The sequence below is a fragment of the Camarhynchus parvulus genome, chromosome 13 (assembly GCF_901933205.1).
Source record: "Camarhynchus parvulus chromosome 13, STF_HiC, whole genome shotgun sequence".
Lineage (NCBI taxonomy): Eukaryota > Metazoa > Chordata > Aves > Passeriformes > Thraupidae > Camarhynchus > Camarhynchus parvulus.
The window spans coordinates 11,869,084-11,891,553 of NC_044583.1; the positions used below are offsets into that span (position 1 = coordinate 11,869,084).

A 22,470-nucleotide genomic window follows, 5' to 3' on the forward strand; every position below is an offset into this window, starting at 1 on the left:
GGGCGGCGGCGGCGGCCTGGCGGAGCGGGAGAGGAGCGGAGCGGGCCCGGCGGCGGCAGGTACGGCCCGAGCGGGGCGGCGGCGCAGACAAAGGGCGGGCGGGGGAGCGGGCGGGCGGCAGCGCGGGCCGGGCCCGCCGGGCCTCGCACCGCCCCGGCCGGGCTGCGCCGGGCACCGGGCCCGGCGGTGCTCCCGTCCTCCGCCAACGGCGGCACACCCCGCCCGGCCCCGCGGCGGAACGGCCCGGTGCCCTCGGGAGGAGCCGGCCCGGGTGGAGCGGGGGGCCGGCGGGAGCCCCCAGCCCCGAGCCGAGCCGCGGCCGCGCCAGGCCGAGGGGGTCTCGGGGCTCGGAGGAGGCAGCGAGGCCGCGCGGTGCCCGGGGCTGCCGTGGCCCCGCCGCTCCGGGCACCGCCGGGCAGCAGCCGAGGCCAGGCTGCAGCTTGGCCTGGGGTATCCCCGCTGCCGAGCAGTGCGAGTGGAGGTGGCTAAAACCGTGCGGGAGCGGAGAGCCAGGGCAGCGCGGCCAGGACACCTGGAGGTGCGCACCTTGCGCATGGCACGGCTGGCCCAGCCTGGCTGGCGCTCCTGTGGAGCACCTCACCACCCCCTCTTGAAGAGGTCCTGGCATTTTCTCCCCCGCTGGTGAGCTCACGGGCCTCTCTTGCATAGCTGTGTGTATTATCTCCCCAAGTCTTTGGGTTTCCCTCTACCACCGCACCAGGCTGTCCCCTGCGGATGGGGGCAGCCCCTGATGCCCGGCGGCATAGAAGCCACACCAGCTTGGGCGACCTTTGGCATCACCTGGAAGACTTTGCTTCCTATCGAGGCTGGTGCTCCCTCCCAGCACTGCAGTCATATCCCAGCACCGGGACTCTTCCATCTCATGATCCCAGTCCGCTGCTGCCACAGCACACCATGGGGATGGTTGTCTTCCCACTAACGGTGCTTGCAGGGTTGGGAAACCGGCGCCTTGCAGTGCCCCTTTGTCACCGGCAGCCTTGGAACAGCAGCTCTTCCTGCAGCAAAGCAGCACCTTTGTTACTCACGTCTCGACAGTGGTTTTTACTGGGCTAGTGAAGATGGGGAGGTGAGCAGCCCTGTGCCTGCTCCTCTCAGCTGCACATGGGGACCACAGCTGAGGAAGCTGTCCTTTTCCAAATAAAACAAGCAGGACAAATTCAATAGGAAATAAGTTCCTCTCTTCTGAGTGAACTTGCCGTGGGTGGAGAAGAAGGAAATTAAACAATAGAAAAAACGTGCGGGGCTTGATATGGCAGGAAAATAAACCCCAGTGCTGGTGGCCTCTGGCAAAATGACTGAGCATCTTCCCTTTGCCTGTGTCAGTGTTCATTTTGGGCAAGGACAGCAAAGGGGAAGCTCACGTTTCCCAGTGCCCCTCCATGGATGGGGCATCCCTGTGTGGGTATGGGGAAGCCAGGACCTCCCCATGCCACCCATTGCCCAGCCCCAGTACATGCCATGACACCCCACCAGCTGCAGCCCCCCAGATTTGCCCCTTCCAACCTGGAGCTGCTGGCACAGGACATGGATGCTGGTGGGGAAGCTCACACACACAAAGCCCTTCCCGCTTCCTGTGCCTTTGGGAAGCTGGTGGGTCTGATTTGATTTTGTGTGGATGGGGTTGGAAAATCCATGCCAGCAACATACAGACTTTTCCAGACTGGTTGTTTTGGGTTTTTCCCCCCTTCCTGTGTGTCTCTGTCAGTACTGTAGAACAGGACGTATTTAATACGCTGTTGGTGGTAATTTAAACTGAAGGAAGAAGTCACCTCATAAGTCAAAACCCAGGCTGGAATGAAGAGGGAATTATTAATATTTTCTTCAGTAGCGTGTCATGGTGAAGTATGGCACAGCCAAGTGTATCCCTGCTGCAGAGTGTCACCATCAGCACCTGCTTTTATAAGCAGGATTGATTTTAGGATATGTCTGGATGCTGGGCTGAGGATGGAAGGCTGTGGTCTCACCAAGTTTCCCATCTTGGCCAGCTTCTGACTGCATGCTGGATATGGAGCTGCTCTCTTGGCTCCTTGTACTCTGGGGCAGAGTCATGGAGGGTTTTGCATGAAAGGGTTTTTTTTCTGCCTTCTAGATGTACATTAATGAGCTGTGTTTTTATTTTTGGCTGTTGAGGTCGAGAATAAGGTTAGGACTTCAGACAAGAGAAGCAAGATACTAAGTTTCTGTGTCTTGTATTTGCTTCATGGCCTCAGAGGACAGGGGCTTCCAGTCTCTCACTGATGTTTCCAACCCTTCCAACTTCGGGACAGCCCTTGACTTCCCTGTGAGTTTTTGGCTGAGGTGGTGGCATTGCTTTGTGCCATTGTCATGTGTATGTTGGTGGTATTGGAACTTGACACAGGGGCAGGAGGACTTGGGTGGAGGAAAAATAGGATGCTGCTTTCTTGGAGACCATCCTGCAAGCCTTGGAAGCTGTGCCCAGTCTGCAGGTCCCAGTGGGAGATGGTGCCCCTGTGCCCACTCTGTCCCAAGGTGTGGAGGAGCAGGACAGCCCTTGTGCCGGACCCCTGGAAGGGCTGGATGAGTCTCACCCTGCAGACACAGAGATGGTGGCCTGTAGCTTGTGATTCATGTTGTTTTCCTGCAAAAGCCACTGCCTGTAATGGCAGAGCTTGCAGAAGACTGATCAATATTGAGCTGTAAATCCCTGTGTGACTGCGGCCGGTGGCAGCGGACTGCCACTGGGAGCACCTCGGTTCCCATGCCCTCCCCAAAACCAGCAGGACCTTGCTGCAGCCTCCAGAAACAGGACACTACCTTCTACACTACCTTCAGGTGGCACAAACCTTCCTGGAGGGGTTTAGGAAGGTCAAGAGATCCCTAAATGTGAGGTATCCCAAGAGGAATTGCCCTGGTATTAATGGGTGGGCATGTTGTGAGTTCAGCCCTGCTACTGCTCTGGTGAAAGCTGTGGAATTAGAGATTGTCTTGGAGAGCTCAAGACTCTCTTCTATGGCCTCTGCCCTGTTGTCCTGCTTCTGCCAGGGAACCCAGAATATCTTGGAATTTACATTCACTAATGTAAAGCAGGGAAGAAGTCTCCTGTCTCTGAGCTTGGGCATGTTGAGGGTTGGATGTAGTGAGGGATGTCCAGCTCAGCTCCCTCTGCCTCGTGGGGAGATGTGTGTCTCACCCCAAAGCTCTGGGTATGCTTAGGAAGGGTGGCAGCCCCTAGGATGTTGCTGCTCCTCGGGGTAGCTTGCTGCTCTCCTGGCTCTGCTTCCCATGTCTTGGCAAAACCCAGATACCTGGGTACAGGTATCCAGATACAGGGCTACAAGTAATAACCTTTTAGCTACTTGTCAGCACCCCACCAAGTATTCCCCTTCCTTCCCAACACCATCTGCGTCTTCACAGCCTTGTACAGCCCTGCAGCCCCAGGGCTTGGAGCTCTTAAAGAAAGGGGATGCATTAAAAAGTGTTAAGCACAGTTCTGAAGTATGGCTGTGAGTGCTGTCAATGCCCAGACACGTGGCTCAGGCCATTTTCTGTCTCCTCCATCGGCCTTGATCCATCCCTTGCTGTGCTGGTGCACTGCTGGTCTCATGGATTTGCGTCAGAGAGTGGGATTGAGGCCAGGAGGGAAGGAGTTGGTGCAGGTGGGGCATGACAGGTTGGTTTCTCGAGCATTGGAGCCCCTGCAGAGGAGAAGGAGGGGACAGGGCTGATGCCAGAGCAGAAACCAAACCAAAGCAACATGCTTATCCTGGACATGCCATTAGGTTCCTGCAGCCTCAGATCTGGATCTGGAAATAGGGGAGGCAAGAGGCAGCTCAGATGCCAGCAGCTGTGCTTGCTGGGGACGAGTGTGACCTTTGCCAGTGCTGTTCTAGGGGGTGAAAACAAAACAAATCTTGCAAGTGTCCCCTGTGCTCTGTGCCTGTTCCTGCTCCCTGTGTTTTCCCTGGGCTGCTAAGCCTTGCAGCCTCTGGTACATTTGAAGGGTGACAAAGTTTACATGCAGAGGTAATGTCTTTTATTAGCCTAACTAATACCTTTAGGAAAAAACAGATGTACTCTTGGGCCTGAGAAATGCCTGCGCGGCCAAAATGTGTCGCTTTTTCCAACTGTGTCCATTGGTCTAATAAAAGATCTGACCTCCAGCCTGTCCTGGCCATGACCTTGGAGCAGGCTGGCCCTGGAAGCTCCTGCCTGTGTGTCAGTGTGTGCTGCCCAGCCCTTCCCAAAGGACCTGGCTCCCCAGGAGCCACCCCTGGAGCACACCCAGGGCACGGCAGGGGCTGCTCTGATCTCTCATTCAATGCTGGCTGCCAGCACCTGCCCCTGAGGCTGCTTTGGGCTCCTGGCAGTGTGTGCAGCAAAGTGGAGGTCAGAGGCAGCTCAGCAAAGCACTGGGGCATCAGGCAGGATGGATGTGGTGTGACAGGAGCATCCCGGGGAGCCCCTGGGAGGAGGGAGCAGCTCCATCCTTGCAGGGATTTCTCTGGAATGTGGGCACTGGCAGGGGGGTGGGTTGCTCTGTGTGAGCTGGTCCATGCTGTGGTATTATGGATTCTGCTTTGCAAAAGTGCTGGTTTGGGGCTGGGTTAGCACTCACAGGGCAGCCTGTGCTCCCCTGAACAGCTGGCAGGATGGCTCTGCTCTACTTGCTCTCCTACCAACTTGGGAAGCTGTCAAGAAAGGGAAGCTGCTGGCCCATCCTGTGGGGCTGGCAGTGCTGCCGTGGCTGAGCACAGGGAATCGCTGCTGCCTCAAGGCTCTCTGAGATCCAGTGTCACCCTCACACTCATGGCAGGACCAGCATCTCTGCAGGGAAAGTCTGCCCAAGCCAAGTATCAGAAGCAGCAAAAGGTGGCATCGAGGGGCTTTCAGGCTGTGTTTTTTTGGGTAGGAGTCCTCGTGCAACCTGCTTGTGAGAGGGCAGGCTGCCACTCCAGTGAAATATAAAAATGCATGTGAGATTATTTTCCCCTCGTCCTTTTCCTTTTTAAAATACTTGGGATTCAGACCCTGATTATCCAGGAAGGCTCTTGGGTGCTTGGAAAGCCACAGGAACCGACACGGCACATTTCGAAGCAGGAAAACCCAATTCATTGAGTGGATTTTTTCCCCCTGTGAACCCACTTAAAATTCATGGGGAGTTTTGTCGGTAAGAACCTGTTTCAATTAACAGACAAAAGAAACTCTCCTCGTTAAGCGCCTCTTTCAATTAAGGTTTGGGAGAATTCCCCAAGCTCTGCTCCGAGGCTGTTCCCAAGGATTCAAGGACAAAAAACACCCCTGAGGAGGAGTCACCTGTGAAGGGCTTCAGCTTTTTTGGGGGGACTGCAGTGGCACAACCCAAACCATAACCGGGCTTTGGGGTGTTGGGGTGTTTTGTTGGGATGGTGTTGGGGATCATTGGTGCTGAGGGATCAGCTGCCCAACCCCAGTGTCCCTGGGGCATAGGAGAACTAATGACTGCTGCTAATTGCTGGCCTAGTTTGTGGAGGAGACTGATTTCATGTGGGTTTTGGGAGATGGTGAGGTGCTCATCCAGATCAAGGTGCTGAGGACAAGGAGGGTGGGAGCCACGGCTGCCCCAGGATCAGAAATGGGCTGACCTCTGCAGAGGATTCCTCTGTTCAGCCTCACTGATGGGGCTGGAGCACCTTGGGGCTGAGGAACAGAGTGGGAGATGGGGATTAGTAGGGACAGGACCCTGGGATATGGGGTTTGCTAGAACTAGTCTTAGAAACCCACCAGTTTGGCTTACCAGCTGCTCTGCCATGAAAAGTTTTAATCATGGGCTTCCAGAAACCTAACCCAGTTTTTAGGGATTTAGATGTTTAAAAAAAATTATTCAGGTTTTTTTCTCCCCTAAAAATTCAGCATATATGTGCCACACACACCAAACCTTGCTTTTTCATCCTTCTGCAGGCAATGAGCTGTTCTCATGATTGTTTTTTTGAAGAAAACCTGAGAAAAACATGACTTTTATCTTTTGCAGTAAAACTGAAGTGCTAACAGGGCTTTGTGGGTGAAAAAAATGCCTCTTCCAGAGCTGGACACTTTGACTAAAAATAAATTTTTTAGAGTGAAAATTCTTAACCACTTTCACTGGTCTCATTGCTCATATTGGTTTCTTTCTCCCAGGAACAGGAAGGTGGTGGGCAGGCAAAGCCAGAGGTTTATTTCCAGAGCAGAGTGAGTGTCAGTGGGAAGCAGTTCAGCAATCCAGGTGAATGCTCCAACTGCTCATTTCTGACCAGGCTCTATAAATCAGATCTTAACAAAAAAGATCTGAGAAAAAGGGAGGATTTTCCTGCTGAAGTCCTCCTGGAGTGGAAATTCTCCAGACCTTATAAATCACAGATGAGTTTTCCTGATACTCCCTTGTTTTTGGTCATACCCAGACTGTGCAGGAAGGGGAGAAGCTGATCCATGTGTGTTTGCAGTGGGAGCAGCACCAGTGGCTGCCTGTCACTGCCTGTCTCAGGGGCAGCTGCTGGGGCTGCCCTTGTCCATTTTTAGCTTGGCACCTCTTGGGCACTGGTGGAAGGCTGGTGTCCTCAGGAAAGGAGCACTGGGATTGTCCCTCTCCCAGAGCAGGGTGTTTTTCTCCCTGGTAGGTTGTAACTACTGTTTGCAAAGCACTTAAGCAGCCTGTGTAATTACTACTAAGATGCTCCTTATCTGGCATTACAAAACCTCTGGCAAGTGGGTGACTGGGACAAGCTCCTTTCTGCTCCTCTGTGTCCTTCTCTGTGTTTTCCCCTCTCTGTCTGCTCCTCATTTCTCTCCCCTGCCCAGACACCCAAGCTTTGCAGCTTGGCAGGAGGCACATGGATGTCCCTGCAGCTGTCCAAGTGTCTTGGGCCCATCCTAAAGGCTCATCCAGGCTGTCAGGACATGGGGATCACCAGGAAAAATTCTTGGTTTTGCCGTGGCTGAAGTTTTAATGCTGGCTTTCTCTTCCTGGGCTGCTATGGTTCAATCCTGTGCCCAGGGGTTGTGCCCCAGCTCCAGGAGCATCCTAGTGGGATCATCACCCCACCATGCACCACAATAAAGGAGATCATCTCCTGATTGTGCCTTCTCTTGGTCAGTGGGTCCACCTGTGGCTGGGGAGGGAGGAGATGGCGACAGGGTCAGCCAGTGGTCCTTCCCACCCTGAGATAGCTCTCTTCCCTTGCCAGTGCTTCCAGCTGCCTGCAGATATTTCCAGTCATAGATGGGATCACTGTCATTTAGAGCTGATAGAGGCAGCAGTGCAGAGGTGGGTGTTTAAAGGCCATTTTTCCATGCCAGTTACTTTTTCATTTTCAAAGCAACCTCCCCTGTCTTGAGCTTGCAGTTGTCTCCTGAATAATGTGATGGCATTAATCTCCTCTCTAAGGACATGCTTAGCTCAGTGGTTTTAGATCTGTAGCCCTCTAAATATTACCAGTGAGTGAAGGGGATTCCCTCTAGAGGGAACTTAAACCTATTAATAATAATTTGGCTGTCTCTTGTGCATATTTTACAGGTAGTGCTGATTCCCAGGGCTGCGGGGCGCCACTTGGTGATCTCTGGGGGTGCTGGTGAGGGTGCCTGAGGTGTGGGAGAGACAGAAGGTGGGGTTGGATGAGCACTATCCACCTGCTGGGGGCCTGCGTCCCAGCCTGGCCAAATTCAGACCTTCCAGTAGCCTTTTGCTTTCAAGTGGGAGGTGCAGCAGATGTGTAGGTGGGGCTGATCCATCCACATTCCCTGCAGTGTTCGGAGAGGGGAAGGGAAGTGTTGGAGCAAGCAGGAGTGACTGCAAATCGCTGAGCTGTGCAATGCAATTTAGCATCCTGCCTCTAAATCCTCCTCCATCCATGCTTAACCCCCAGGGCTGGCTCACATGGAGGAGTGGAGCTGGCATGGTGCTGAGGAGGTGATTAATCAGCAGTGGTGGGTCTCTCCCTGCGCTGATGAGGAGTGAGAAGCAGGGGTGCCCACCCAAAGGGTGCCAGCAGGAGAGAGGAGCAGGGTGACCCATCTGTGATGTTTAGGATGTGGCTTCATCTCTGTGGGTTGAATGTTAGAGGTTTTGGAGCTCCTAGAACTGGGGACCAAGGTTCTTGCACAGAATCTTGAAGTATTTTCTGCATGACGGTGGATGCCTGCTCTTCCCCTTCCACCCTTTCCAAAGTGGTGTAAGGGAAATGTGTGAGCAATTTCTTGCTCTGTCACACCTGTGGTTTTGAGCTCTCCTCTTGTTTCTGAGCCATGGGCTTGGGACAGTTGATTTATCTGACATATGGGACTTGTGAACTGCCTGATCTTCACTGCTTGCACCTGCAGCCAGACCTATTCCACCCCCCAATAAATCAAACCCTGCTGTGGCTGTCTTCTGGGATCACTGACCCTTCCCTGTCCTCCAGATCTGTTTGCACTTCCTTGCTTAGATTCAATCCTTCCATTGCATCCCTGCAAAATCTCACTGGAATTTAAAGGAAGAGTGCTGTAAGCCACTAATGGAGATGGTTTCATTCCCTCTCATCCCATCAGGTGCCTCCCTGACTTTCTGAGGTGCAGTGGTTCCCCAGGCAGTATCTGTGGAAAATAACTCTGAGCAGGGGGAAACCACCATCCCCAAACTGCACCAGGGGGTGTGTTTTGAAAAGCTTTTCAAACGTTTTCCCTTTCCTCCTGTAGCTCTCTTAGATTTGAAAAGTAAAGGTTTTCCCTGTCCCCTGGTTGTGCTCCCTGCCCGTCCTGGGGTCGGATCCGGCTCCGCAGGGCGCTCCGGGCTCCCAGCCACGCCGGGAGCTGCTTGGATGCTGATTGTGTTTGTCAGGGCAGCTGGATTAAGAGCACAGTGGCTAAGCCTCCTCACTGAGCCTCCTCTCCACTGGAGTCTGTGCCAGGGCATTGCTCAGAGACCCACGAGAAAAGAGCATTTTCCAGGGCTCTTTCTCCCGGGGTCCTTGATGTGCAGCTGTGGCTGAGCACCTGCCTGGTGATGGGAGCCTGCCAGCACTGATTTTGGGGGCCTGAGGTCTGTGTGTGAGACTCAGGTTGACATTTCCAGCTGGTGCCTTTTCAATAACCACTGTGGTTTTAAAAGGCACCTTAGCAGCATCTAAAAATCAGGTTAAAAGGAAGTTTGACCCCAGCTGTCACCTTGCCAGGTCTTGTGGTTTTTTAAATTTTACCATCTTGTTTCTGTTTTTTGTTTTAGAGAAGCTGTTGGTCTCAAGGACTTGTTTTGTGCTTTTGGGCATGAACCTGCTTCCTTCTGTGGCTATGAGCTATCAGCTCTTCCACCACTGCTGGGGCTGTGCAGGGGTTTACTGGGCAGGATGCAGCCAGCACCCACTGTGCAGGGGAAAGCCCTGGGCAGGAGCATCCCCACCCTGCAGTATTGCCCCAGAGCCCTTGGCATGCTCCCCGTGGAGGGTTTGCTCTGGCAGTGAACTGGCAGAGCAGGATTCCTGCCTGCTTCCTGCCACAGTGGCAGTCCTTGGGGCAGGATGCTGCCCATCCCAGCCCCAGCTCACACCTGGCTGCTCCGGGGGTCCAGTGCTGGCCCCCTGCCTGGGCAGGCTTTGACGTGGCAGCCTGGGGAGACTCAGAGTCTGGCTGGAGATGCTGTCTCCAAAGCCTGGTCATTAAGTACCGGTAATTAAAAGCTCTTAGCAGAGAATGGACTAATGAAGCGCCCTTGGAAATGGCAGGTGATGTAGATGCAGAGCCCTCTTCCCTATTTCATGGAGGGTGGAGCAAGGATGGACACACAGTCCTGTCCATCAGCTGCTGGCTCTGGTGCTTGGCATCAAACCCACTGCTGCCATTTGCCCGCCCGTCACTGTGGGAATGCAGCTGCCAGCACCCTCTGCTCCTGGCAGGTGAAAGAAATGGAGAGGGAGTGGGATGGCACAGCCAGGTGCTGCATAATGCATTCCCAGCTCTCTGCATCCCTAGGCAGGGAGATGCAGGGAAGCCTTCCTCAGCACAAGCACATCCCTAAAATCAACAGACCTGGAGAAGTGCCCTGTCCTAAAACCCCAGAGGGGCTGTTGTCTCAGGGATGTTGGAGGGGCAGAAGGACTGAAGTGGAACAGACAGGACACACCTCAGGGGGGCTAAGGAGAGAAGGTGCAATCTCTCTTGGTCGTGCCTGGAGATCATCCATATGCACAAATATAAATTACAAATCAGTAAACCCAGGTGTTCCACCATGCCCAGCATGCCCAGATTGCTGGTGTGTCCTGGAGATGGTGAAGGAAGAGACAGTGATGGAGGCTGCAAGGAGACTGGCTGCCAACAGCACCTACAGAGGCCTGGCTGAAGCAGTGCCATGTTGGCAGGGTTGGGAAGCACTGCCTGGAGCAGGAGTTGCTGCTGGGAAGGGCACGGATGACAGGATTACCCTGCCAAGCCCCAGCCTGTAATCCACAGTGCCGCTCAGCCGGCCACGTTTAATCCTGTTAAGAGCCCAACTGGTGTCAGCTGGAAGGGTGCTCAGCCACGGTGCTGGCAGGGCACAGGGAGCTCTCCCTGGGAGGAGCAGGGACTCCTGCCCTTGTCCCCAGCACTGGTAGTGAGTCTGGGGACAATGCTGTTTGTCACTTCTTTTCCTTAAACACATTGGCCTCATCAGTCTGTCCCCTAGTTGGCTTCACCTTCTGGCAAGCAGTACTTATTGTTTTCCTTTTCTTTTTTCAAATGAGCCTTTCACAGGGAAGACAAAAATATTCCCAAGGTCCCTTTGGCTCCACGTGGACACTCCTGCATTCCCATCTCGGTGACCTTGGCTGGCGGCTCCTGGCTCAGCCTTGAGCCACCCAGCTGGCAGATTCCCCATGTCCCTCCCGTGTCCCTCCCTGCCAGCTGAGCTGGCCCATGGGGGCTCAGACCACCCCCCATTCTCTTCAGCAGATGCAGCTCCTGCTGGGCACAGGGAGGAATGGGGCTGCTTCTCCAAGTGCTTGAGGTACCAGAGGCTGGGGGCTCCCCTCCATAGCACCTGGGGAGGCACCTGCACTCCAGGTGCACCCACAGCCGGGATCCCACGGCACAGCTGTGTGCTGCACTCCTGCTGCATCCCCGGTGCCACAGCATTCTTGTGGCAAGCCCTGGCACGCCAGTGAGCTCGTGAGGACTCTGCTGGGGCTGTCAGGCTGGCAGAAACAACAGCAGCAGGTTGGCACTATCCCTGCCCTCTCATCCCATCCCTCTCTCTCAGGGCGCCGTGTGGAGCCGGGGAAGCAGGGATCCGCCATGCCCACGTTCCCAGCAGGATCCACGCCGAGGCCGCCTGCCGCCCCCTCGCCCCACTGAGGCCATGGAGCTGCTGCTGCTGCTGCTGCTGCCATCACCACAGGAATTTTGGCTCGGCAAGGGGACTCTTGGTGCCTCTGCCATGGTGACATGAAGCAGACGGCGAGGGACGCCGGACTGCTGGAGGGGAGAGAGCCTGCACAGGCGGCCTGCTAGTATTTTAATTTATTAGTAGTATTCAATTTGATTTTACCTGATCTTTTGTTGGTTGGTTGCTTGCTTCTTCCCCTCCCCGGGGCTCTTGAGGGGAGGGGGCAGGCAGGGGAGAGGGACCCCACCTCACCTAGCAGATGCAAGGATGACTGTGCTGGCCAGGGCCCGGCGGGGTATCTGGCAGCTCTCTCCACAGGTGGTGTTGCTCCTGCTCTTTGCCTTCTGCCTGCTCAGTGTTTTCGTCTCTGCTTATTATTTATATGGGTGGAAAAGGGGCTTGGAGCCCTCTGGGGACGTGGCGGGGCCGGACTGCGATGAGCCCAAGGTCGCCCCTTCCCGCTTGCTGCCACTGAAGACCCTCAAGGTGGCCGACTCCTCCCGCACGGACCCCTTGGTGCTGGTCTTCGTGGAGAGCCTCTACTCCCAGCTGGGCCAGGAGATTGTGGCCATTTTGGAGTCGAGTCGCTTCAAATACAGGACAGAGATTGCCCCGGGGAAGGGGGACATGCCCACGCTGACCGACAAGGACCGGGGACGCTTTGCGCTCATCATCTACGAGAACATCCTCAAGTACGTCAACCTGGACGCCTGGAACCGGGAGCTGCTGGACAAGTACTGCGTGGAGTACGGCGTGGGCATCATCGGCTTCTTCAAGGTAAGGGCAAACCAAATCCCATGGCCAGGCCAGATGTGAGCCCTGTGTCCTGCTCCCCCCCAGGGACTTTGCCCTCCCCATGATTTCTGCAAGCAGCGTGAGTTGGTGTGGAGCACAGGCTTCTAGCAAAGAAGCTCTCTCGCTTTGGAAGGGCTATGTGGCCTTTGGAGATGTGGGGGGGAAAACCAGACTTCTGGGATCAGTCCAGTTGCTTTTAGCACTTGTTTTCCAGCAGTGACCCGTGCTGGGGTTTGCTAAAAGCACAAATAGATATTTTGCTCAGCAGCCCTTCTCCTGCCCAGGGCTCCTAGCCTTGGTGCACTTTGCACACAGGACATGAGCAGGACTGAGTGTGTGAGGGGGATGAGGGCACTCCATTCATTCTCCAGAGAGGAAAGAGAGAACCCAGAACCTGGATCTCAAGGGGTGGTGAGCTGCTGCCTCTGTTGTTGTGGCTGTTGGCGAGCCCCTGCCTTGTCCCCAGTGTCCCATCTCCTGTAGCTCCCATTTTCCCCATGCAGGCAAATGAGAACAGCCTTCTGAGTGCCCAGCTGAAGGGCTTCCCACTCTTCCTCCACTCCAACCTGGCGCTGAAGGACTGCAGCATCAACCCCAAGTCGCCCCTGCTCTACATCACGCGGCCCAGTGAGGTGGAGAAGGGTGTGCTGCCCGGGGAGGACTGGACTGTCTTCCAGTCCAACCACTCCACCTATGAGCCTGTCCTCCTGGCCAAGACCAAGTCAGCTGAGTCCATCCCTCACATGAGCGTGGATGCTGCCCTGCACACCACCGTGATGCAGGACCTGGGCCTCCACGATGGCATTCAGAGGGTGCTCTTCGGCAACAACCTCAACTTCTGGCTGCACAAGTTGGTCTTTGTGGACTCTGTCTCCTTCCTGACGGGCAAGAGGTTGTCTCTGCCCCTTGACCGCTACATCCTGGTGGACATTGATGACATCTTTGTGGGCAAGGAGGGCACACGCATGAAGGTGGAAGATGTCAAGGTGCGTCTGTGCTCTCCTGGCTGGGTGGGCAGGGCTGGATACTTGTGCTTGCTCAGGGGTGCTCCAGAGATGAACTTTGCTGCTCCCCTGTCCCTGTGTGAGCCCCTCTGCGAGGCGCTCAGGGACATTGGTGCTTGCCCTGATGTGGCAGCTGTCCCTGAGGCCACGTGCTGAGGACACTTTGCTTTCTCTCCCCTTCTCCCAGGCACTGTTTGACACCCAGAACGAGCTGCGCACCCACATCCCGAACTTCACCTTCAACCTGGGATACTCAGGGAAATTCTTCCACACAGGTGAGGAGGGCAAGGGCACCACTTCTCCTGGGTGCTGTACAGCTGGTGCTGGGGCACCATTTGGTGCTCAGAGAGGGTACTGTCGGGGCTGTAGGAGAGTCCTCAGGCATCCCACCCTATTCTTCCATCACCTGGCCACCAAGAGGGGCTGGCCCTGCCCCAGCTGCTCACACAGCTCTCTGTGCTCAGTGCTGACAGCAAGTGTCATGTCGCAGGTACTGATGCTGAGGACGAAGGTGATGACCTGCTGCTGTCCTACGTGAAGGAGTTCTGGTGGTTCCCCCACATGTGGAGCCACATGCAGCCTCACCTCTTCCACAACCAGTCGGTTCTCGCTGAGCAGATGACCTTAAACAAGAAATTCGCTGTTGTGAGTAAGATGCTTCCAGTGGGGTTGCTTGTGGTGAGGGGAGGATGGTGGAAGAGGAGCAAAGAAGATTCCCAGGGAATGCCCCCTTCTTGCTGGAGCAGAGGGACCTGATGACATTAAGTCATGTCCCCCATGTTGCAGCTGTGTGGGTAAATCCATTTATACTCCAGTAACAAGAGCTAAAGGATTTATCTGCAGCAGCCAACTTGTTGCTGTGGCAGTGCTGCCCCAGTGGCTGTTCAAGGGGAGACTCTGTGCCCTGCAACCGTGCTCACCTGGCCTGGAACCGTGGGGATGCAGAGGTGCAGTGCAGGGGGATGCTCAGCCTGGCACCGTGTGACTCTGTGCTGGTGATGATGTGGGATTCTGGAGCCGTGGCTGTGCTGGGAGTCTCTGGCTGATGGAAACTCCCTCTACAGGCTGAACCGTCAGGGGCATGTTTGGTTGTAAAGGCAGGCTCTGACCTTCAGCTTGGTCTTGGGCTGTCCTTTGTGTGGCACTGACACCAGTTCATGCTGTGACTGACTGACAGCTGTCTTGAATCTGAACTGGTTAAACCAGACCTATTAATAATTGGATCCTATGGCCTAAGAGAGGGATCTTCAACCTAACTTGAATTTATTATCTGATAATTACAAGTGCTTAATTAGAGAGAGACTAGACCTTTCCTCCTTTGGATGGGCAATGTTCCAACTCAGAATTTCCAGGCCGTTTTGTATCTACTGATACAAACCAATCTGCAGACCTATATAGCTGTACCTCCTCATTCTTCACACAACAGCTTGGCTGTGGCTGTGCTGTGGGTGACAGCAGAAGACAGGGATGAGGATGGTCTGAATGAAGCAGGGGAGTGGGTGTCCACCCAGCATGGCTGCTCCTGGGCTCCCTTTCGTGGAGACAGCCAGGCTTAGGAGATGATGCAGAGGCACAACTAGACAGTTTTAGCTGGGAATGGAGAGGATTGGTTTGTGATTTTGGGGTCTCCAGTCACCCGTTCCACACTCTGTTCTCTGCAGGAGCATGGCATCCCCACCGACATGGGGTACGCTGTGGCCCCCCACCACTCGGGCGTGTACCCTGTGCACGTGCAGCTGTACGAGGCCTGGAAGCAGGTTTGGTCCATCAGGGTGACGAGCACGGAGGAATATCCCCACCTGAAACCCGCCCGCTACCGCCGCGGCTTCATCCACAACGGCATCATGGTGGGTGCTGCCCTTTGTCTCTGGGGCTTCTCTTCTCCTGCCTCTCCCACCAGAACCAGCACCTCGGGACATGGTTTCTGTGCAGCTCCACTTTGAGGGTGTTGTTCCCCCTTGCTCATCCTGCATGGGTGAAGCTTTTGTGAGGACAGTTTTTGGTGTTTCCATCTGTCCACGTCCTTCCCTTCTGTGTATTGATTCAAGGCAAGGGTGGTGAGGGGCAGTGGAACTGGTCCTGGCCTCCAAGTGGTGCAGGTCAGGTTCCCCCTTTTTGTTGGGAAGGGAAGGAGATCCAGCTCTCAAAGCCTGGAGGAGGCCATTTGGCCATTTCATTGCCCTGGCTCTTCCACCTGCTCCATCCATATCTTTTTTCCTGCCCCAGGTACTCCCCCGGCAAACCTGTGGCCTGTTCACACACACCATTTTCTACAATGAATACCCTGGTGGCTCCAGTGAGCTGGACAAAATCATCAACGGGGGTGAACTGTTCCTGACTGTCCTCCTGAACCCTGTAAGTACTGCCCAGGGACAGACAGACAGGTGTCTTGCAGAGCTGTCCTGGCCCTGCTGTGGGAGATGTCCCCAGTGTCCTCAGCCAGGGTGGGGCCATTTGTGGGATGGCTGCTGGGTGAGGCTCCACTAACCCCTGCTCTGTCCTCTTGGCTTCAGATCAGCATCTTCATGACCCACCTGTCCAACTATGGCAACGACCGCCTGGGCTTGTACACCTTCAAGCACCTGGTCCGCTTCCTCAACTCCTGGACCAACTTGAAGCTGCAGACATTGCCCCCCGTGCAGCTGGCACAGAAATACTTCCAGATCTTTTCCGAGGAGAAAGACCCACTGTGGCAGGTACCCCTGTGCCTATAGTAGGGGGGCTGATCCTTTTTATTGTGCTGGGAGAGGGTAGTGGGGTACAGCTGGCCCTGCTTTGGGCCTCAGGTAGCTTCCAACCTGGATTTCTTTCTGGTTCCCAGGGTAAGCTGTGCCTTTTCACCTCTCCCTGGTTCTGCAGGCAGTGCCAGAAAGGGGTTTGTCCTGTAGACCTGGAGATAAGCCTGGTCTTTGTCCTGTCTGCTGAGCAGAGTGGCCTCCCCTGTGTCTGCTGAGGCTGGAGGGGCTGAGCAGTGGTGTTGGGTCCCATCCAGGCTGCTCTGTCTCTGATCCTCCACTCTGTATTTCAGGATCCCTGTGAAGACAAACGACACAAGGACATTTGGTCCAAAGAAAAGACCTGTGACCGATTCCCGAAGCTTCTTATCATTGGGCCTCAAAAAACAGGTGATTCCCTTCACCTTCAGTTTTCTGTGAGCATGCTGGGGGACTTGACAGGACCCACAAAGAGCCTCTGTCAGCCCTCCTGCCCTGAAGCAGAGCTTGGAGGGAGGTTTGGCCTGTGTCAGCTCCCTCGTTCTATCTATTCAAAGGAACAACTGCCCTTTATCTCTTCCTGGGGATGCACCCGGACCTGAGCAGCAACTACCCCAGCTCAGAGACCTTTGAGGAGATACAGTTCTTCAATGGACACAACTACCACAAGGGCATCGACTGGTAGGTCTCTGCATTGTGGGGACAGTGCTGGGAGTGCCCATAACTTTGGGAAGGCGAGCAGTGGTGCTGTGAGGTTTCCCTTCTGAGTGTCTGAGATGTCACCTGTGAGGGCGGTGCTGGGGCCATCTTGTGGTGCCTGTCTGCCAGCCTCACACTGTGCCTCCCCCAGGTACATGGAATTCTTCCCCATCCCCTCCAACACCACCTCTGACTTCTACTTCGAGAAAAGTGCCAACTACTTTGACTCTGAAGTGGCTCCCCGGCGAGCTGCAGCCCTGCTGTCCAAGGCCAAAATCATCACCATCCTCATCAACCCTGCAGATCGAGCCTACTCCTGGTATCAGGTCAGCCTCTGCCTCTCCCCTGGGTGGGGCAGTCCTGTGGGATGGTGGGCTTGGTTTGGGATGTGGGGTGACTGTGGCTGAACGTGATGCGTGAGGATGCATCGTGGTGGCCTGGGAGCTGCCGCACCTCGTGGGCAGCCCAGGATTTGGGTTACCCCGGTGACAAACCTGCCTTGCTCCTGCCTGACAGCACCAGCGAGCTCACGATGACGTGGTTGCCCTGAAGTACACATTCCACGAGGTGATCACGGCGGGGCCCGAGGCCGGGCCGCGGCTGCGGGCGCTGCAGAGCCGCTGCCTGGTGCCGGGCTGGTACGCCACCCACATCGAGCGCTGGCTCAACAGCTACCACGCCAACCAGGTAGGCATGGCAGCAACCTGGCACAGACATCTTCTGTGAAAAATCCTTTCCTTAGGATTTTTTCCTCCTGAGAAGCTGAGAGGCCTCAGGAACAAAATGTAAACATTGATTATCTGCTGCTGTGGAATGCAACAGGTGGATCTGTGATTGGTCTCATGTGGTTGTTTCTAATTAATGGCCAATCACAGTCAGCTGGCTCAGACAGGGAGTCCGAGCCACAAGCCTTTGTTATTATTCCTTTTTTTTCTATTCTTAGCTAGCCTTCTGATGAAATCCTTTCTTCTATTCTTTTAGTATAGTTCAAATGTAATATATATCATAAAATAATAAATCAAGCCTTCTGAAACATGGAGTCAGATCCTCATCTCTTCCCTCATCCTAAGACGCCTGTGAACACTGTCACAGCAACCAGTCCTACAGCCCTCACCCAGGCAAGGATGTGGGGGGAAGAGATCTTGGATCCAAGGTCTGCTGTGGAGTTGTTCCCATGGGAGCTGTTTTTCTTACACTGTACAAACTACGGGGAGAGGAGGAAAAGTACTTGGAGAAGGGGCAGAGGAGAGGTGCTGTGCAAGAAGGGAGCCTGGTGATGGATAAGATACAAAGATGGCCTTGTGTGGGTTGTCACAGCAGGGTTGAAAGGGAGTGGGGCAGAAGGCTGTGCGTGGCTCTGCAGGGTCACCCAACACTCACCCTCACTCTTGGCCACAGACCCCTGGGGCTGCCCTGTCTGGTGTCACCATGGCACTGAACAGGACAAAAATAGCAGGTGAAGCTGCCCAAAGTTAAAGCTGTCTGCAGGGAAAATGGGAACTGGATGCCAGCCCTGCTGTGACCCACACAGTGCAGCACTGCTGGAGAGCATGGGATCAATCCCTGAATGATTTTTCCACTGTTGATTAACCTTATAAAGTCTTATTAGTTGCCTGCTGCTAGTGTAATTGCTGTGTTGCAATCCCAGCTGCCTGTGGGTTGGGTAGCCCTGAGCAGAAGCTCTGATGTTGTCCTGGGTGGTTCCTGGCCCTGGCTTTAGTTGCATTTCATTTTCCAGCAGCCAGTATAAGGGAGCACCAGGGCACATTGGTATTTAGCAGGTGTCCTGGTGGCAGATTTGGCTCCAAGGTGATCTAAGGTGTGTTAAAGGTGTCCTCTTGCCTCAGGAGAGCAGGGCTGGGAGCCAGTGACACCTCACCCCTGTGCCTTGCTCCCTGCAGATCCTGGTGCTGGATGGCAAGCTGCTCCGAACAGAACCCGCCAAGGTGATGGACACGGTCCAGAAATTCCTCGGCGTGACCAACTTCATCGATTATCACAAGACCCTGGCGTGAGTCCTTCCCCAGCTTCTCCTTCCTCCACCCTGCCATTGCTGCCATGCACTGTATTGCCCTGGGGACCCTGCCCCAGAGCAGCCCCCAGCCCTGGCCTCTCCACAGAGCTGCTGGTGAGCTGGATGAGGCTGAGCTTTCACCTGAGACTTATCCAGACACCACAGTGAGGTCACTCCAGGCAGCCCAAGAGCAGCCCTGGGCTCCTGGAGCAGATTTCAGCATTTGTGACACAGATGATGGTATTGAGCCCTGGCACTCCATCTCATAAATGCTTGAGAGCAGCTGCAGGCTGTGTGGCACCTCTGGAGGTGTCACCTTGCTCTGAGCCTTCCATTAAACTCCACTGTTGGAAGCCTCCAGAGCTCCTAGAGAAATAATAATTTACCTCTGCCATGGCTTGCCTAGGTATGTGTCCACCCAGGTGCTGTGGGGCACTTGAGGGCATCCAGGGACAAAAGTGCCACAGAAAATGGTAATTAAACCCAGGTAGACTCTGCTCCCTCATCGGGGCAATGAATGAGCCTTGGACTGCTTATTGCACAGCTGCAGGGGGAGCCTGTGGTACCAGGGGGTTGATGACAAGATGTTAGCTGGGCTGTGGATTCCAGAGGTGGAGAAGTGCCCTGTGCAGGGCTGGACAGCAGTGGGACCTGCTGGACAGGATGTCCATGTAAGGTGTGAGGGGATAAGAGGGCTGAGGCAGAGCTCTCACTTCACAGGTTTGATCCAAAGAAAGGATTCTGGTGTCAGCTTCTGGATGGAGGGAAAACGAAATGCTTGGGAAAGAGCAAAGGGAGGAAGTACCCCGAGATGGATTCAGATGTGAGTATGCAGAAAGCCTCCTGGGCTGGTCCTGAGCAGGGCTGTGCTGGGCTGGTGAGCTCCAGGCTGGTCCCCTGACTCTCCTCTTTGCTCTCCCGTTGCAGTCACGCTCCTTCCTGCGGGACTATTACAGGGACCATAACATAGAGCTCTCCAAGCTCCTGTACAAAATGGGGCAGACTCTGCCCACCTGGCTGCGGGAGGAGCTGCAGAGCACCAGGTAGCTGCTGCTGCCACCCCCCAGCAATACCTGAGCGGGGCTGACCCTGTGCCAGCAGGACCTTCTCAGCAATACCTGGCCTTGGAGGGGAGCCCAGGAGCATCACTGGAGCCTTGGAGGGGATCCCCAGGAGCGTATGGCTGCACCAGAGGCTTGGAGAGGACCCCCAGGAGCACAGGGCTCCACTGGAGGCTGTCTGAGCAGTGATCCCACTCTGCAATCCCTGTGCTCCCACCTCTCTGCCTGCCCCACACCTGTATCTCTTTCATTTTATTTTTCCTTTTTAATTCCTCATCCCTTCCCGCCCTGCTCTGGCATAGGGAAGTGGCACAAATTCCCCCTTTCTCTGCTCAAAAATGGGTTCCAACTGCATTGGGCCTGACAGCAGCACCAGAGCTGTCCCTCACTTCCTGGTCCAAGGGTGGAGGAGCTGTTCTGGGTGCACTGGTGGTGACTTTGCTGAGCTGGAGCAGAGGGATGGAGCTGGTGGAGACCCAAAGCACAGAGGAAACCAGATCCACTCCTGCCATCAGCCTCGTGGCAGGAAACAGAGGAGTTTGCTGGATTCCCCCAGCACCTACTTGGAAAAGCTGAGAACAAGGTGGATTTTTCTTCAAAGACTGGGGCACAATTTCTTTTGTCATCTCTCTCATCATATTCCAGCTCCTCAACCTCTGGCTCCCCCTCCATGGGCAGTGTGGTGGGAATGTGGCCTAGCAGGAGAAGGGGCTGGCATGCTGGTCTGGGCATACTGGTCCCAGTATGCTCATGACCCCCAAGCCCTTCCTGCACTCTTGTACACATGTGGTGTTTCCTGTGGTAAAGCCAAGTGGTGCCCAGCACACCCTGGCATGGAGGAGAGCTCGGGGACAGAGCAGACATTGGGATAAAGGCAATCAGAAGAATGCTGAGAGAACTTCAAACCTCTTGAATATTAAAAACGAAAGTATTTTAATAATGCTGGGTTTTACGGGGGGGGGGGGGGTGTTCATTTGGTTCCCATTTTGCAGGGTGGTGTTTTTCTTCAGTGCCAGGATTTGTACCTAAACCCCGAGGGTTTTACGTGGTCTCTTTGGTTGTTAGACGTGACATGGACAGAGGTCAGTGGGGAAACTGGAGGGTTTCCCAGTGGGAGACACATCTTTGTACCGGTGGGGCTGCACAGAGCTGCAGCCTCTCCCACGCCCTGGGATTGCTGGCACAGGAGGCTGAGCCATCACAGGTTTCCTGGGATAGGGGCCCACAGTTCCCCTTGGATGGAGCTGCCCTGCAGGGTGTGGGATGGCAGTGGCTCCATGGCAGGGGAGGCAATGCCCAGTGCTGCCCCTTTGGGGCCAGGGCAGTGGGGTGGATGTCTCACTGCCCTGCTGGCAGCAGCGTTCCCACCTGGATGTTTCACAGGAGCCCCTTTGGCCACATCTGGGGCCATGGGGCTGTGCTGGGGAGGCTCCCAAGCACTGGTGTAGGGTCCTCTTGAACCAACTGCTAATAAATGGGGGGGCTCTGGTTTTATTTGCTGTTGTTGCCTGTGTCTCTCCTCGCTGACATGATCCAGCCCTGCCCCTGGGGGTCCTGGCTGCCTTTGGGCCCATCTCTGGGGGGTTTGGAAGGGGGTGTGTGGGAGCAGCTCTCCATGCACGAGGTGGCAGCAGCTCTCCAGTCCCGGATCCGTGCTCGCTGCACAGCGCCCACAGCCTCCTCCTCCTCCCGGGACAGCCTCCAGCGCCGACTGCCTTAGCGCTGGGGGGGATTGGGGGGCCGGGGGTCCCTGCTGGCCTTCTCCCCCTGCCCCATGATCCATTCCGTGCCTGCCCCAGCCTGCCCGCCCGTCTGCTGCCTCCCCGCTGCCTTCCTGCCCGGCCCCTGCCGAGCGCTGCAGGAAACCAAGACGGAGCCTAATGAATCCCAGACGGGTCTGTTTGAACCTGTCCGAGTGACAAACGACGTGTGGTGCCGAAGGAGCCGCCGGATGGAGGGAGGAGAGGGGGCTGCAGGGGGAGATCTGGGGGGAACGATGCAGCTGCTTGCCCAGAAGAGGAGGCTGCTCATTCTTTGGAGCTCATTCCCTGGAGCACATCCTGGCCATGCACCCACCACGGTTCCCTTCCTTGTGTCCCCATGCCCAGGAAGAAGCAGTGTGGCCTCCAGCCCCAGATGATGTGCAAGGAAACCTCCATCTTGGCCCTGGGCTGCCCCAGGTGGGTCCAGCTGGTGCTCAGCTTAGTCCTGAATTAATTGCTTGTTAATTAAAAGGATCATAAGCACAGTTCAGCCCCATGCCATGGCCATGGGGTGCCCGGGAGGATGAGGAGGTCTCTGCCCTCCCACAGCCACGGGAGAGCCCTGTGTGAGGGAGGATCTGTTCCCCTTGCCTGTCACCCGCCTTGGCAGCAGTGGTGTTTTTTAGCTTCTGCCAAAAATGTGCAAAGTTGGCAAAATCCTTTCTGGGCTGAGCAAGGGCCAGAGGCTGGGCAGCTGCAGCCAGCAGGCTCAAACCCTCACTGCCCCTGGACTGCAGGGGTTGTCTGGGCTGTCCCTGCTGCAGCCTTGTCCTGCAGCCCCCTACCAGAGACCCCAAGGCAGCCCCTGCCCAGCTCTGAGCTTCCATGAGCTGCATGGGGCACTGGGTGGCAGTCAGCAGCTTCCTGGGGCTCCCAGAGGAGCAGATGAGGATGCTCCTGGCAGCCCCAGCCTGCAGGCAGGACCACGGTGGCCATGGTGAGGGCTGGCTTTCCAGCCCACAAACTGCTGTGGGGTTGGGTCCGTCCTTGATGGCTGCATTCTGCACCTTGATTCATCCTGCAGCGTGCCCTGACACGTCCCATATCCTCGTCCTGACACATCCCACCTCTGTGCCCCAACGTGTCCTGTATCCTCC

The 22,470-nt window shown here is 55.5% G+C and overlaps 1 protein-coding gene across 1 annotated transcript; it reads left to right on the top strand.

The window, feature by feature from the left end:
- Window positions 1–20,551, top strand: NDST1 (N-deacetylase and N-sulfotransferase 1). The gene is made up of 15 exons (XM_030957492.1): window positions 1–59; window positions 11,198–12,100; window positions 12,622–13,104; window positions 13,310–13,397; window positions 13,613–13,767; window positions 14,784–14,969; window positions 15,349–15,477; window positions 15,636–15,818; window positions 16,151–16,247; window positions 16,394–16,517; window positions 16,687–16,861; window positions 17,052–17,222; window positions 18,437–18,546; window positions 19,270–19,372; window positions 19,477–20,551. Exons 2-15 carry the CDS (start codon window positions 11,591–11,593, stop codon window positions 19,594–19,596), a joined length of 2,634 nt encoding a protein of 877 aa, XP_030813352.1. The 5' UTR covers window positions 1–59; window positions 11,198–11,590; the 3' UTR covers window positions 19,597–20,551.
- The last annotated feature ends 1,919 nt before the right edge of the window (window positions 20,552–22,470 follow it).